This window comes from Heptranchias perlo, chromosome 37, assembly GCF_035084215.1.
Source record: "Heptranchias perlo isolate sHepPer1 chromosome 37, sHepPer1.hap1, whole genome shotgun sequence".
Lineage (NCBI taxonomy): Eukaryota > Metazoa > Chordata > Chondrichthyes > Hexanchiformes > Hexanchidae > Heptranchias > Heptranchias perlo.
The window spans coordinates 14282426-14295787 of record NC_090361.1 but is presented as its reverse complement, the minus strand read 5'-3'; the positions used below and the strand labels follow the sequence as shown (position 1 = coordinate 14295787).

Genomic DNA, 13362 nt, shown 5'->3' with positions numbered 1-13362 from the left:
CGGTAGGGAAACAGTGGGTCAGGTGAACAACTTCAGCAGCTGTCAAGGGGGCTTCTAGTGTGTCTCCAAATAAATCGATCTCAAAACAGGGGGAGGGGAGAAGGAGGGTCTGTACAGGTGTAACAATGCACTGATTCCTATATAATCAGAACAAGGCACTTCTGTTACTTTGTGCTGATTTGATAATAACACCTGTTTATTTCGATGAATCGGTATAATAATACCTCTCAGAATTCACTGTAGATTTAGTAACAGCTCAGGTTTCCTGAGAGGTGTAAGACTCCACTATTTCATGATACAGATGGTGTAACTGCTCCGTGACTCAGAGGCAAAAGTTCTACCACTGAGCCACAGCTGGCACGATTTTACACCCCACTAATTCACGGTACATGTGATGTAACTGCCCACCATCTCACGTTTCACTGTAGATATGATAACACACGACCATTTCACTGTCGGAAGTACAATAACTCCCCAGTGTTTCACTGTAGATACAATAACTCCCCACTGTTTCACTGTGTAGGTACAGTAACACCCTGGACTGTAGGTAGTGACTCATTTCAGGGGTGTCCTGCAAACAGTGAAGGTTTCCCTGGAATTCTCTGTAAATATCCTTAGATACTGGGGATCCCTTGTTGAAAATCTACACTGAGAAAAGAAAGACCAAAGGGTGATTTCTGGGAGGTGGGGGGAGGGGGAAGGTTATACTGCGAGTCCCCATCTCACCAGATATTAAACCTATAACCTTCTGCATTGATTCCAACATATAGAATGACTCCTAAAAGATAACGTAGCAGTCCGAGCCCGCAGGCAGCAAGACCTGGACAACATTCAGGCTTGGGCTGATGAGTGGCAAGTAACATTCGCGCCAGACAAGTGCCAGGCAATGACCATCTCCAACAAGAGAGAGTCTAACCACCTCCCCTTGACATTCAACGGCATTACCATCGCCGAGTCCCCCACCATCAACATCCTGGGGGTCACCATTGACCAGAAACTTAACTGGACCAGCCACATAAATACTGTGGCTACAGGAGCAGGTCAGAGGCTGGGTATTCTGCGGTGAGTGACTCATCTCCTGACTCCCCAAAGCCTTTTCACCATCTACAAGGCACAATTCAGGAGTGTGATGGAATACTCTCCACTTGCCTGGATGAGTGCAGCTCCAACAACACTCAAGAAGCTTGACACCATCCAGGACAAAGCAGCCCGCTTGATTGGCACCCCATCCACCACCCTAAACATTCACTCCCTCCACCACCGGTGCACCGTGGCTGCAGTGTGTACCATCCACAGGATGCACTGCAGCAACTCGCCAAGGCTTCTTCGACAGCACCTCCCAAACCCGCGACCTCTACCACCTAGAAGGACAAGGGCAGCAGGTGCATGGGAACAACACCACCTGCACGTTCCCCTCCAAGTCACACACCACCCTGACTTGGAAATATATCGCCGTTCCTTCATCGTCGCTGGGTCAAAATCCTGGAACTCCCTTCCTAACAGCACTGTGGGAGAACCTTCACCACACGGACTGCAGCGGTTCAAGAAGGCGGCTCACCACCACCTTCTCGAGGGGGCAATTAGGGACGGGCAATAAATGCCGGCCTCGCCAGCGACGCCCACATCCCATGAACGAATAAAAAAAAACAGGTGACTGGGTCCCGTGAGCAGTCGGGTGGTTTGAAGACGAGGAAATGGGTCCTACCTGAGGTTGGGTCGGGAGGTCCGAACTCCAGCGAGTACCTCAGCACAAAGTGGTTGTTCCAGACGTAGAGCTGATTGTCACGGGGGTTGTAGTCCACGGACGAGACGTACTGGTAGGGGTTAGGGAAGGCGATGGACACTAGCTCCTCCCGGTTGAGGTTGGTGTTGAAGGAGAAATCGATGGCGTTGCCGATAACCTCGCTGTCGTCGTCCTTGGAGACGGAGCGCACGGCGTAGAGCACGCCGCAGACCATGAAGGCGTTGGAGGCCGAGCGCTTGTCGTACACCGTCTCCCAGGTGCCCTCGAATCGCAGGGTGTAGGGGTTGAGCTGGCTCACCACCAGCTTGCCGTTGTTCTGCTCGGTGGCGTAGATGGCCCACAGGCCGTTCTCGTCCACCGCCAGGTCGATGTCGGTCTTGCCCCCCCAGCGGTAGGGCGAGGTGTCGTGGTAGTTGGCGCCGGCGATGATGGCCTCGCCGCTCTTGATGCGGGTGCGCAGGTCGAACTTGACCACGTTGCGCGTCCGCTCCTTGTTGTAGAAGACCGCGCCGTCGTAGACCACGAAGCCGGTGCCGTCCACGCGGTGCGGCAGGCGGTACGAGGTGGTGGGCCGGCCGGCCGTGTAGTCCTCCCAGGACCCGTACTCCGTCAGCGTGTCAGTGCGGTACGGGATCCACGGCATGTAGTAGATGCGGTCACCGGCTTGGAGAGGATCCTTGCACCAGGCCCCCGACTCGTGCTCCGACTCGAAGACATTGGTTGGATCGAAGACTCTCTGCAACGTTCCGGGGCAGACGAATACTACAGAGCAAGTGGGATAGAAACACAAGCTGATCACTTTTATTATTAATATATATATATATACGTTTGTAAATATATATACGCAATATAAAAAACAGACATGATTTGATATTTGATTCATTGACAGACCCAGTCTGCTATGAGCTAACGTTTTGAGATCCAATCATGAGCTGGTATTCTGACCATCCTTTTATTCAGAGAGTTGAATGAATTAATCCATCGCTTCATTCACCAGATTTCACCAACGATGCTTCTCTGCGTCTGATTGTCGTCAACTCAGGTTCCGAGCTCGGCCGTTCGGAAACAACCTGCTGTCTAAAGTGAAATTTAAAACATTCTCATCCTGGTTTTCAAATCCCTCCACGGCCTCGCCCCCCTCCCTATCCCTGTAACCCCCTCCAGCCCTACCACCCTCCGAGATCTCTGCGCTCCTCCAATTCTGGCCTCTTGCGCATTCCCGATTTCCATCGCCCCACCATTGGCGGCCGTGCCTTCAGCTGCCCGGGCCCTAAGCTCTGGAACTCCCTCCCTAAACCTCTCCGCCTCTCTCCCCTCCTTTAAGACGCTCCTTAAAACCTGCCTCTTTGACCAAGCTTTTGGTCACCTGTCCTAATATCTCATTATGTGGCCCGGTGCAAATTTTTGTTTGATAATCGCTCCTGTGAAGCACCTTGGGATGTTTTACTACGTTAAAGGTGCTATATAAATGCAAGTTGTTGTTGGTGTTGAATGAACAACAGACTGACATGATGCCCCAAGACAAGCTCCATCTACGCCCTTCCCACCCAAAAGCCCAGTGGGTAATAAAGACACTGGAGGGTCATTCGAACTTTGGCACCAAGCCACATAGGCCAGAAGGACCCAGGTTTGAGCTCCACTTTGTGTTGAGTTAGCTGATAATCTTCTAGGCCCACAATTTGGCATGCCTCAATTGGCCTCCGTGCCCTTGGACTAGGGAGGGGAAAAGCAGCCCTGAGCTCCTGCTCCTGGTCGGCATCTCCTGCTGGAGAACGTGGACGTGTGGGCGATGGGGGAGTACGGGACTGGGCTTCATTGTGAGGGGCTCCACTGTTGAATGACCTGCCAGCACTCACTGTCTGGGCTTATACTGTTAGAATGACCACATGCAGAAAGAGAACAAAAACAAACCTAGATCTCTTCAGTGAATCAAACCACAGCTGTGAATATAATCCCAGTTTATGGGGTAACAGCATGACTCAGTGATGGGTGACAGAGGGGGGCTAACAGAGAGACATCAAACAGGGCTTCAATTTAACCTCTGACAGTCCTCAGTACTGCACTGGGAGGGTCAAGTCTAGATTTTGTACTTAAAGCCTCTGAAGTGGGGCTTGAACCTACAACCTTTTTAACATCCAAGGGCAAGAGGGTTACCCACTGAGCCACAGCTGGAACCTAAATCAGAAATGAACGTTGGTAATAGCAGAGTATGAAATCTCACCATGTTTGTGAAATTTCCCCGTCCATTATTTTAACAGAGGCATTAAGCCGGAGCTGGTGCTCCAAACAGGTGTTACTGGCGCGAATGTAGCTCCTCGCATGAGTCTCACACCAAAACAGCAGCTGCCATGTAATGATTTGGACTTGAAAGTGGGGGCTTGATCAAGAAGTTTGCAGATGATACAAAAATTGGCCGTGTGGTTGATAGTGAGGAGGAAAACTGTAGACTTCAGGAAGATATCAATGGACTGGTCAGGTGAGCAGAAAAGTGGCAAATAGAATTCAATCCAGAGAAGTGCGAGGTAATGCATTTGGGGAGGGCAAACAAGGAAAGGGAGCACACAATAAATGGGAGGATACTGAGAGGTGTAGAGGAACAAAGGGACTTTGGAGTGCATGTCCACAGATCCCTAAAGGTAGCAGGACAGGTAGATAAGGTGGTTAAAAAGGCATACGGGATACTTTGCTTTATTAGCCGAGGCACAGAACATAACATCAGGGAGGTTATGCTGGAACTGTATAAAACATTGGTTAGGCCACAGCTTGAGTACTGCATGCAGTTCTGGTCACCACATTACAGGAAAGATGGGATTGCACTAGAGAGGGTACAGAGGAGATTTACGAGGATGTTGCCAGGGCTGGAGAATTTTAGCTATGAGAAAAAATTGGATAGGCTGGGGTTGTTTTCTTTGGAACAGAGGGGGCCGAGGGGACATTTAATTGAGGTATATATAATTATAACGGGACCAGATAGAGTGGATAGGGAGGACGTATTTCCCTTAGCAGAGGGGTCAGTGACCAGGGGCATAGATTTGAAGTAATTGGTAGAAGGATTAGAGGGGAACTGAGGAGAATTATTTTCACCCAGAGGGTGGTGGGGGTCTGGAACTCACTGCCTGAAAGGGTGGTAGAGGCAGAAACCCTCAACTCATTTAAAAAGTACTTGGATGTGCACTTGAAGTGCCGTAACCTACAGGGCTACGGACCAAATACTGGAAAGTGGGATTAAGTTGGATAGCTCTTTTTCGACCAGCATGGACACGATGGGCCGAATAGCCTCCTTCTGTGCCGTGACTTTCTATGATTCTATGACAGAAAAGCAATTATTTAGGGAATGGAAGCTTTTTTTTTAGGAACTGGATGGGTCCATTAGGCTCATCCAAGACTACTCATCACTGATCGATCGATCCCACTGATCTGTCCCCTCGTCAAATTCCTCAACTCCTTCTCCAGAAACACATCTGTTCAGTGACTTAAATTTTAATCCGTGACTTAAAATTTAGGAAGAGGTAAAGCCCCTCCTTTTTGATTCATAAACCACACGTAACTACATTCTCATCATATCCATCAATCCTTTCCATGTGTCTTGAACACATTTATACTGTTTGATTCGACCTTCTTCCCTGAGAACTTATTCCACAACTCTGTTGCCCTTTGGGCAAAAAAGTTCAACCTGATATTCCTTCTGACTCCTAATTTTTGCCCTGTGTCCCCTGGGATTTGAATCTTGAACCATCGAGAACAATTTGCCTGGGTCAAGTTTGTCAAATTCCTTCAATCAGATCGCCTCAAAGTCTCTTTTTTTAAACCACCTCCCCTCTCCCCAAAGAGAGCAAGTCTGACTTCCTTAAACTTTCACCATAACTTCAATTCCTGATACCTGGAACCGTCTTTGTTGCCTCTCCTTAGGGGTAATAATATCTTTCCTGTGATTAGGTGACTAGAACTTTATACAGCTTCCAAACAGGGCCTGATTAACAAACCAGCCCTGAGCTCCTGCTCCTGGTCGGCATCTCCTGCTGGAGAACGTGGACGTGTGGGCGATGGGGGAGTACGGGACTGGGCTTCATTGTGAGGGGCTCTACTGTTGAATGACCTTCCAGCACTCACTGTCTGGGCTTATACTGTTAGAATGACCACAGGCCCTACGGAACTGTACCCCAACATGCAGAAAGGCAGAAAAAGAACAAAAGCAAAAGAAAACCTAGATCTCTTCATCTCAGCAGTGAATCAATGGGAATCAGACCACAGCTGTGAATATAATTCCAGTTTATGGGGTAACGGTATGACTCAGTGATGGGTGACAGAGACCAGTGTCTCAGGTGACAGAGGTACAGAGACGGGCTAACAGAGAGACATTGAACAGGGTAACAGAATAGCAGGGGGACACAATGACAGCACTAGTACAACTTCTTTTAGATTTATACTCTATTTTTTTTAATTTATCATTTTCAGGTTTCATTCTCGCTGGCAAGGCCAGCATTCATTTCCCATCCCTAGTTACCCTCAGCGTGATACAACTGAGTGGCTTGCTGGATCACTCCAGAGGGTAGTTAAGAGTCAACTGCATTGGGATGCCAGTCAGTATAGAGATGCCAGGTGTGGGACTGTGGAGTCACATTTAGGCCAGAACGGGCGAGGACGGCAGGTTTCCTTCCCTAAAGGACATTAATGAGCCAGTTGGGTTTTTACGACAATCTGACAACTTTATGGCCAGTTTTATTGATACCAGCTTTTTTTTATTACCAGATTATTTTCTAAACTGAATTAAAATTCTCAAACTACAACGGTGGGATTTTGAACTCACCCTCTCTGGTTTACTACTCTCAAAATGACTCGTCCATTAACGTAACCACTACACCACCATAACCTCATGTCTACTAATGTAACCAGTACCTTATTTGCCTTTTTACTGCAGCAACTAGGGATGGGCAATAAATGCTGGCTTTATCAGCGAGGCCCACATCCTGAGAATGAAAAGCTAAGCACTGTGCTGACAGCTTCATAGACAGGACTTTAACAGGACTATCCCTCGATCTCTCCCTCATCAGCACCTCATCCAAGACTGCTCATTACCAAGGCACATGGAAAGGATTGATGGATATGATGAGAATGCAGTTTTGTGCGGTTTATGAATCATGTGTTTCATTTAACACAAACTCCCTCTTTTGGCTCTTTGCTCCTGTGCATTGATCCACATTGAACTGCATTTGCCATCGATTGGTTCAATTAACAAAAACGATTGAAATCATTCTGAATCTTTTATTTCCCCGGCTCTGATTTTGTCACAATCTGCAAACTTGGAGAGTTTATTCACGAAAGCCACATCCAAATCATTACGATATCACGAAGGAGAAAACAAATGGCCCTAATATCTCTACACTCACGTGCTTTTTTTGGAACTTCTTTCACCAATCGTTTACTTTTCATCCTAAGTAACCTTTAAACAATTATAGCTTCATTTTAGATCATCCACCTTCTCTCAAACCAGAACATAACTGATGATGAGGAACATTGTCAGAGCAAACAGCAGCAGCAAAACACACTCAGAGCACGAGTACCACAGGGAAACACACTCAGAGCACGAGTACCACAGGGAAACACACTCAGAGCACGAGTACCACAGGGAAACACACTCAGAGCACGAGTACCACAGGGAAACACACTCAGAGCACGAGTACCACAGGGAAACACACTCAGAGCACGAGTACCACAGGGAAGCACACTCAGAGCACGAGTACCACAGGGAAACACACTCAGAGCACGAGTACCACAGGGAAACACACTCAGAGCACGAGTACCACAGGGAAACACACTCAGAGCACGAGTACCACAGGGAAACACATTCTGAGCACGAGTACTACAGGGAAACACACTCAGAGCACAAGTACCACAGGGAAACACACTCAGAGCACGAGTACCACAGGGAAACACACTCAGAGCACGAGTACCACAGGGAAACACACTCAGAGCACGAGTAAAACAGGGAAACACACTCAGAGCACGAGTAAAACAGGGAAACACACTCAGAGCACGAGTAAAACAGGGAAACACACTCAGAGCATGAGCACCAACTGACAAGTAATGGTAAACGTGCATGGAGAAATTCTACAAGATGCTATACAGGAACATTTAAAGAGCCAAAGGGAGCAGTCAGCTTGAATTTAGAAGCAACAGATCTTTGAGGTAACTAAACTCATGGATGACAATAACCCAGAAAATGTAGTTTACTTGGATTTTCAAATGGCGGTTGACAAGGTTTCTCATGAGAGGCTTGAAAGGGAGGTTTTGTCTCAAAATAGATGGCAGAATATCTAGCTGGATTGTGAATTGCTTCTGTAACAGAAGGTGGGGAGTTGGGAATAATCGGAAAATGCTCTGCCTGAGAAAAGATTTAAGGAATCTTACAACACCAGGTTATAGCCCAACCATCATTCGCAGCAAGTTACCCAGCTTTCAGGAGAACAGCGTCCACGACACCACACAACCCTGCCACGGCAACCTCTGCAAGACATGCCAGATCATCAACACGGATACCACCATCACACGAGAGGACACCACCCACCAGGTACATGGTTCATACTCCTGTGACTCGGCCAACGTTGTCTACCTCATACGTTGCAGGAAAGGATGCCCCGGAGCATGGTACATTGGCGAGACCACGCAGACACTGCGACAACGGATGAACGGACACCGCGCAACAATCGCTAGACAGGAGGGTTCCCTCCCAGTCGGGGAACACTTTAGCAATCAAGGACATTCAGCCACTGATCTTCGGGTCAGCGTTCTCCAAGGCGGCCTTCGAGACACACGACAACGCAAAATCGTCGAGCAGAAGTTGATAGCCAAGTTCCACACCCATGAGGATGGCCTCAACCGGGATCTTGGGTTCATGTCACGCTACACGTAACCCCACCAGCAAAAAGGAAAAAAAAGTTGTGTTTTAATATTCTCTCTCTCTCTCTCTCTGCCATTTGGGTCTCTTTCTGTCTGTGTAATTGACACAATGTATATCCAGTGTACTGGGACGTGCTGTTCTCGGTGACTGGCCTGTTTGAATAACAACGACACCTTCTGATTGGTGTGATGCTGTCCCAGCCAAATATAAGATATGCGATTTGAGAATCTTTCACTCATTCACCTGACGAAAGGGATAATCTCCGAAAGCTTGTGATTTTAAAATAAAATTGTTGGACTATAACCTGGTGTTGTAAGATTCCTTACATTTGTCCACCCCAGTCCATCACCGGCATCTCCACATCATGAGAAAAAATTACCAGTGATGATCGTCAGGGATCTGCCCTGGGAACCCTGCTGTTCGCAATATTTGTGAATGATGTACGACAGGGTGTCTGTAGTAAAGGCACTGCATTTTCTGATAACACAAAACTGCGTGGGCAGGTAATGAGTAGAGATTATTATGTTCAGAGTGACTTATGTAGATGAGCGGAGAGATGGCAGATAGATTGTAATGTGGATATAAATGCAGAGTGATGTAGTTTGGAAGAAGTAACAGCAAGCGTGTTTAACACCAAAAGGAATCCTTTTTGAAGCTTCTCCACTGTTAGAGGCTAAAATAGAAAAAAGGCTTTGGGAGCCATCATTAATCATACATTTAGAACATAAGAACATAAGAAATAGGAGCATGCGTAGGCCATATGGCCCCTCGAGCCTGCTCTGCCATTCAATAAGATCATGGCTGATCTTCGACCTCAACTCCACTTTCCCGCCCGATCCCCATATCCCTTGATTCCCTTAGAGTCCAAAAATCTTTCTATCTCACCATGAATATACTCAATAGCCCTCTGGGGTAGAGAATTCCAAAGATTCACGATCCTCTGAGTGAAGAAATTCTTCCTCATCTCAGTCTTAAATGGCCGACCCCTTATTCTGAGACTATGCCCCCTAGTTCTAGACTCTCCAGCCAGGGGAAACAACCTCTCAGCATCTACCCTGTCAAGCCCCCTCAGAATCTTATATGTTTCAATGAGATCACCTCTCATTCATCTAAACTCCAGAGAATATAGGTCCATTCTACTCAATCTCTCCTCATAGGACAACCCTTATCCCAGGAATCAATCTAGTGAACCTTCATTGTACCCCCTCTAAGTATATCCTTCCTTAGGTAAGGAGACCAAAACTGTACACAGTACTCCAGGTGTGGGCTCACCAAAGCCCTGTACAATTGTAGCAAAACTTCCTAACTCTTGTACTCCAACCCCCTTGCAATAAAGGCCATTAGCCTTCCTAATTACTTGCTGTACCTGCATGCTAACTTTCTGTGTTTCTTGTACGAGGACACCCAAATCTCTCTGAACACCAACATATAATAGTTTCTCACCATTTAAAAAATATTCTGTTTTTCTATTTTTCTTACCAAAGTGAATAACCTCACAGTTCCCCACATTATACTCCATCTGCCACCACCTTGTCCACTCACTTAACCTGTCTATATCCCTTTGTGTCCTCCTCACAGCTTACTTTCCCACCTAGCTTTGTATCGTCAGCAAACTCGGATACATTACACTCAGTCCCTTCATCTAAGTCATTAATATAGATTGTAAATAGCTGAGGCCCCAGCACTGATCCTTGTGGCACCCCACTCGTTACAGCCTGCCAACCCGAAAATAAATACTCTGTTTTCTGTCCGTTAACCAATCTTCTGTCCATGCTAATATATTACCCCCAACCCATGAGCCCTTATGTTGCATAACAACCTTTTATGTGGCACCTTATCGAATGCCTTTTGAAAATCCAAATATACTACATCCACTGGTTCCCCTTTATCGACCCTGCTAGTTACATCCTCAAAAAACTCTAATAAATTTGTCAAACATGATTTCCCTTTCATAAAACCATGTTGACTCTGCCTAATTATATGATGATGTTCTAAGTGCCCTGTTACCACTTCCTTAATAATGGATTCCAGAATTTTCCCGACGACTGATGTCAGGCTAATTAGCCTGTAGTTCCCTGTTTTCTCTCTCTCTCCTTTCTTGAATAGTGTGGTTACATTTGCTACCTTCCAATCCGCTGGGACTGTTCTAGAATCTAGGGAATTTTGAAAGGTCACAACTAATGCATCCACTGTCTCTGCAGCGACCTCATGTAAAACCCTGGGATGTAGCCCATCAGGTCCAGGAGATTTGTCCACTTTTAGTCCCACTAGTTTCTCTAGTACTTTTTCTCTACTGATATTAATTACTTTACGTTCCTCACTCTCATTAGCCCCATGGTTCCCCACTATTTCTGGTATGCTTTTCGTGTCTTCTATTGTGAAGACAGATACAAAATATTTATTTAACGTCTCTGCCATTTCTTTATTTCCCATTATAATTTCTCCTGTCTCAGTCTCTAAGGGACCTTTTGACATACTTGTAGAAGTTCTTACAACCTGTTTTTATATTTCTTGTTAGTTTTCTATAATATTCTATTTTCTCTCTTTTAATCAATTTTTTGGTCATCCTTTGCTGGTTTCTAAAACTCTCCCAATCCTCAGGCTCACTATTCTTCTTTGCAACATTATAAGCCTCTTCTTTTAAGCTAATACTATCCTTAACTTCTTTAGTTAGCCTTAGATGGATCACTTTTCCCGTGGAGTTTTTATTTCTCAATTGAATGTATATTTGTTGAGAATTTTGAACTATTTCTTTAAACGTTTGCTATTGCTTATCGATTGTCATTTCTTTTAATCTAATTTCCCAATCTATCTTAGCCAACTCGCCTCTCAGACCTCTGTAATTGGCTTTATTTAAGTTTAAGACTCTAGTTTCAGACTTATGTATGTCATTCTCAAACTCAATGTGAAATTCTATCACATTATGATTACTCTTCCCCAGAGGATCCTTTACTCTGAGATTACTAATTAACCCTGTCTCATTACACAAGATCTAAAATAGCCTGTTTCCTGGTTGATTCCACAATGTATTGCTCTAGGAAACTGTCTTGAATACATTCCATGAACTCGCCCTCCATACTCCCTCTGCCAATTTTATTTGTCCAGTCTATATGAAGATTAAAGTCCCCCACGATTATTGCATTACCTCTGTTACAAGTTCCTATTATTTCTTGAATAATGCTCTGTCCAACCGTATTGCTACTGTTAGGGGCCCTATAAACTACTCCCATCAGTGTTTGCTGCCCCTTGTTATTTCTTATCTCCACCCAGACTGATTCTACTTCCTGATCTTCCGAGCCAAGATCCTTCCTCACTACTGTCCTTATGTCATCCATTATTATCAGGGCTGCCCCCCCTCCTTTTCCATTTTGTCTGTCTTTTCAAAATATCAAGTACCCTGGACTATTTAGTACCCAGCCTTGGTCATCTTGCAACCATGTCACAGTAATGGCTATTAGATCAAACCTATTTATCTCTATTTGTGCCATTAATTCGTCTATCTTGTTACGAATGTCTCGTGCATTCAGATAAAGAGCCTTTAATTTTAACTTTTTACCATTTTCCCCCTGCTTTGACCTAATTCGCTGATGTACCATTACCGTTAAACTCTCTGTCCCTTCCTGACACACTCTGCTTAACTTTACCCAAATCGCGACACTGCTCTGTTGCCTTGACTCTTCTCTTTAAATTTCTAAATTTCCCCTCGCCCTCCCTTTTAAGTTTAAAGCCCCATCTACAGCCCTAGTTATTCGATTTGCCAGGATGCTGGTCCCAGCCCGGTTTAAGTGGAGCCCGTCCCAACGGAACAGCTCCCTCTTTCCCCAGTACAGTTTAAAAGCAGTAAAAAACGTTAATGAAGCAAATTAGGTGCTAATATTTAGCTGAGGCATTGGGGTTACAGGACAGAACAAGGTATGTTGACATTGTACAGGTCAATGGTTGGCCATTATTCGTGGCAGAGCACAGAGAAACACACTCTGAGCACAAGCACTGCTTACATTTATAGGGTGCTCCTCATCTAACGTCAGATGTCTCAGAAAACTTTACAGGATGGTGGATACAGGGCAGGATGAAGAAAAGGAAGAGCGGGGAGTGAATGCACACTTCTTAGAATCACAGAAAGGTTACAGCACGGAAGGAGGCCATTCGGCCCATCGAGTCCATGCCGGCTCTATGCAAGAGCAATCCAGCTAGTCCCACTCCCCCGCCCTATCCCCGTAGCCCTGCAAATTTTTTCCTTTCAAGTACTTATCCAGTTCCCTTTTGAAGCCCATGATTGAATCTGCCTCAACCGCTCTCTCGGGCAGTGCATTCCAGATCATAACCACTCGCTGTATAAAAGAGTTTTTCCTCATGTCACTTTTGGTTCTTTTGCCAATCACCTTAAATCTATGTCCTCTGGTCCTTGACCCTTCTGCCAATGGGAACAGTTTCTCTCTATCTATTCTGTCAAGACCCTTTATGGTTTTAAATACCTCTATCAAATCTCCTCTCAACCTTCTCTGTTCCAAGGAGAACAACCCCAGCTTCTCCAGTCTATCCACATAACTAAGGTCCCTCATCCCTGGAATCATTCTGGTAAATCTTTTCTGCACCCTCTCGAAGGCCTTCACATCCTTCCTAAAGTGCGGTGCCCAGAACTGGACACAATACTCCAGTTGTGGTCGAACCAGTGTTTTATAAAGGTTCATCATGACTTCTTTGCTTAGCAGCGATCTTT

General features: G+C 45.8%; 1 protein-coding gene across 1 annotated transcript in view; it reads right to left on the bottom strand.

Moving 5' to 3' along the window:
* LOC137304311 (adhesion G protein-coupled receptor L1-like) overlaps positions 1 to 13362 on the bottom strand; it is a 331855-nt gene that overhangs the window by 122166 nt on the left and 196327 nt on the right. Inside the window, exon 4 of the mRNA XM_067972853.1 lies at positions 1706 to 2506. Coding sequence (XP_067828954.1) covers positions 1706 to 2506 — 801 coding nt within the window. The remainder of the gene's footprint in view (positions 1 to 1705; positions 2507 to 13362) is intronic.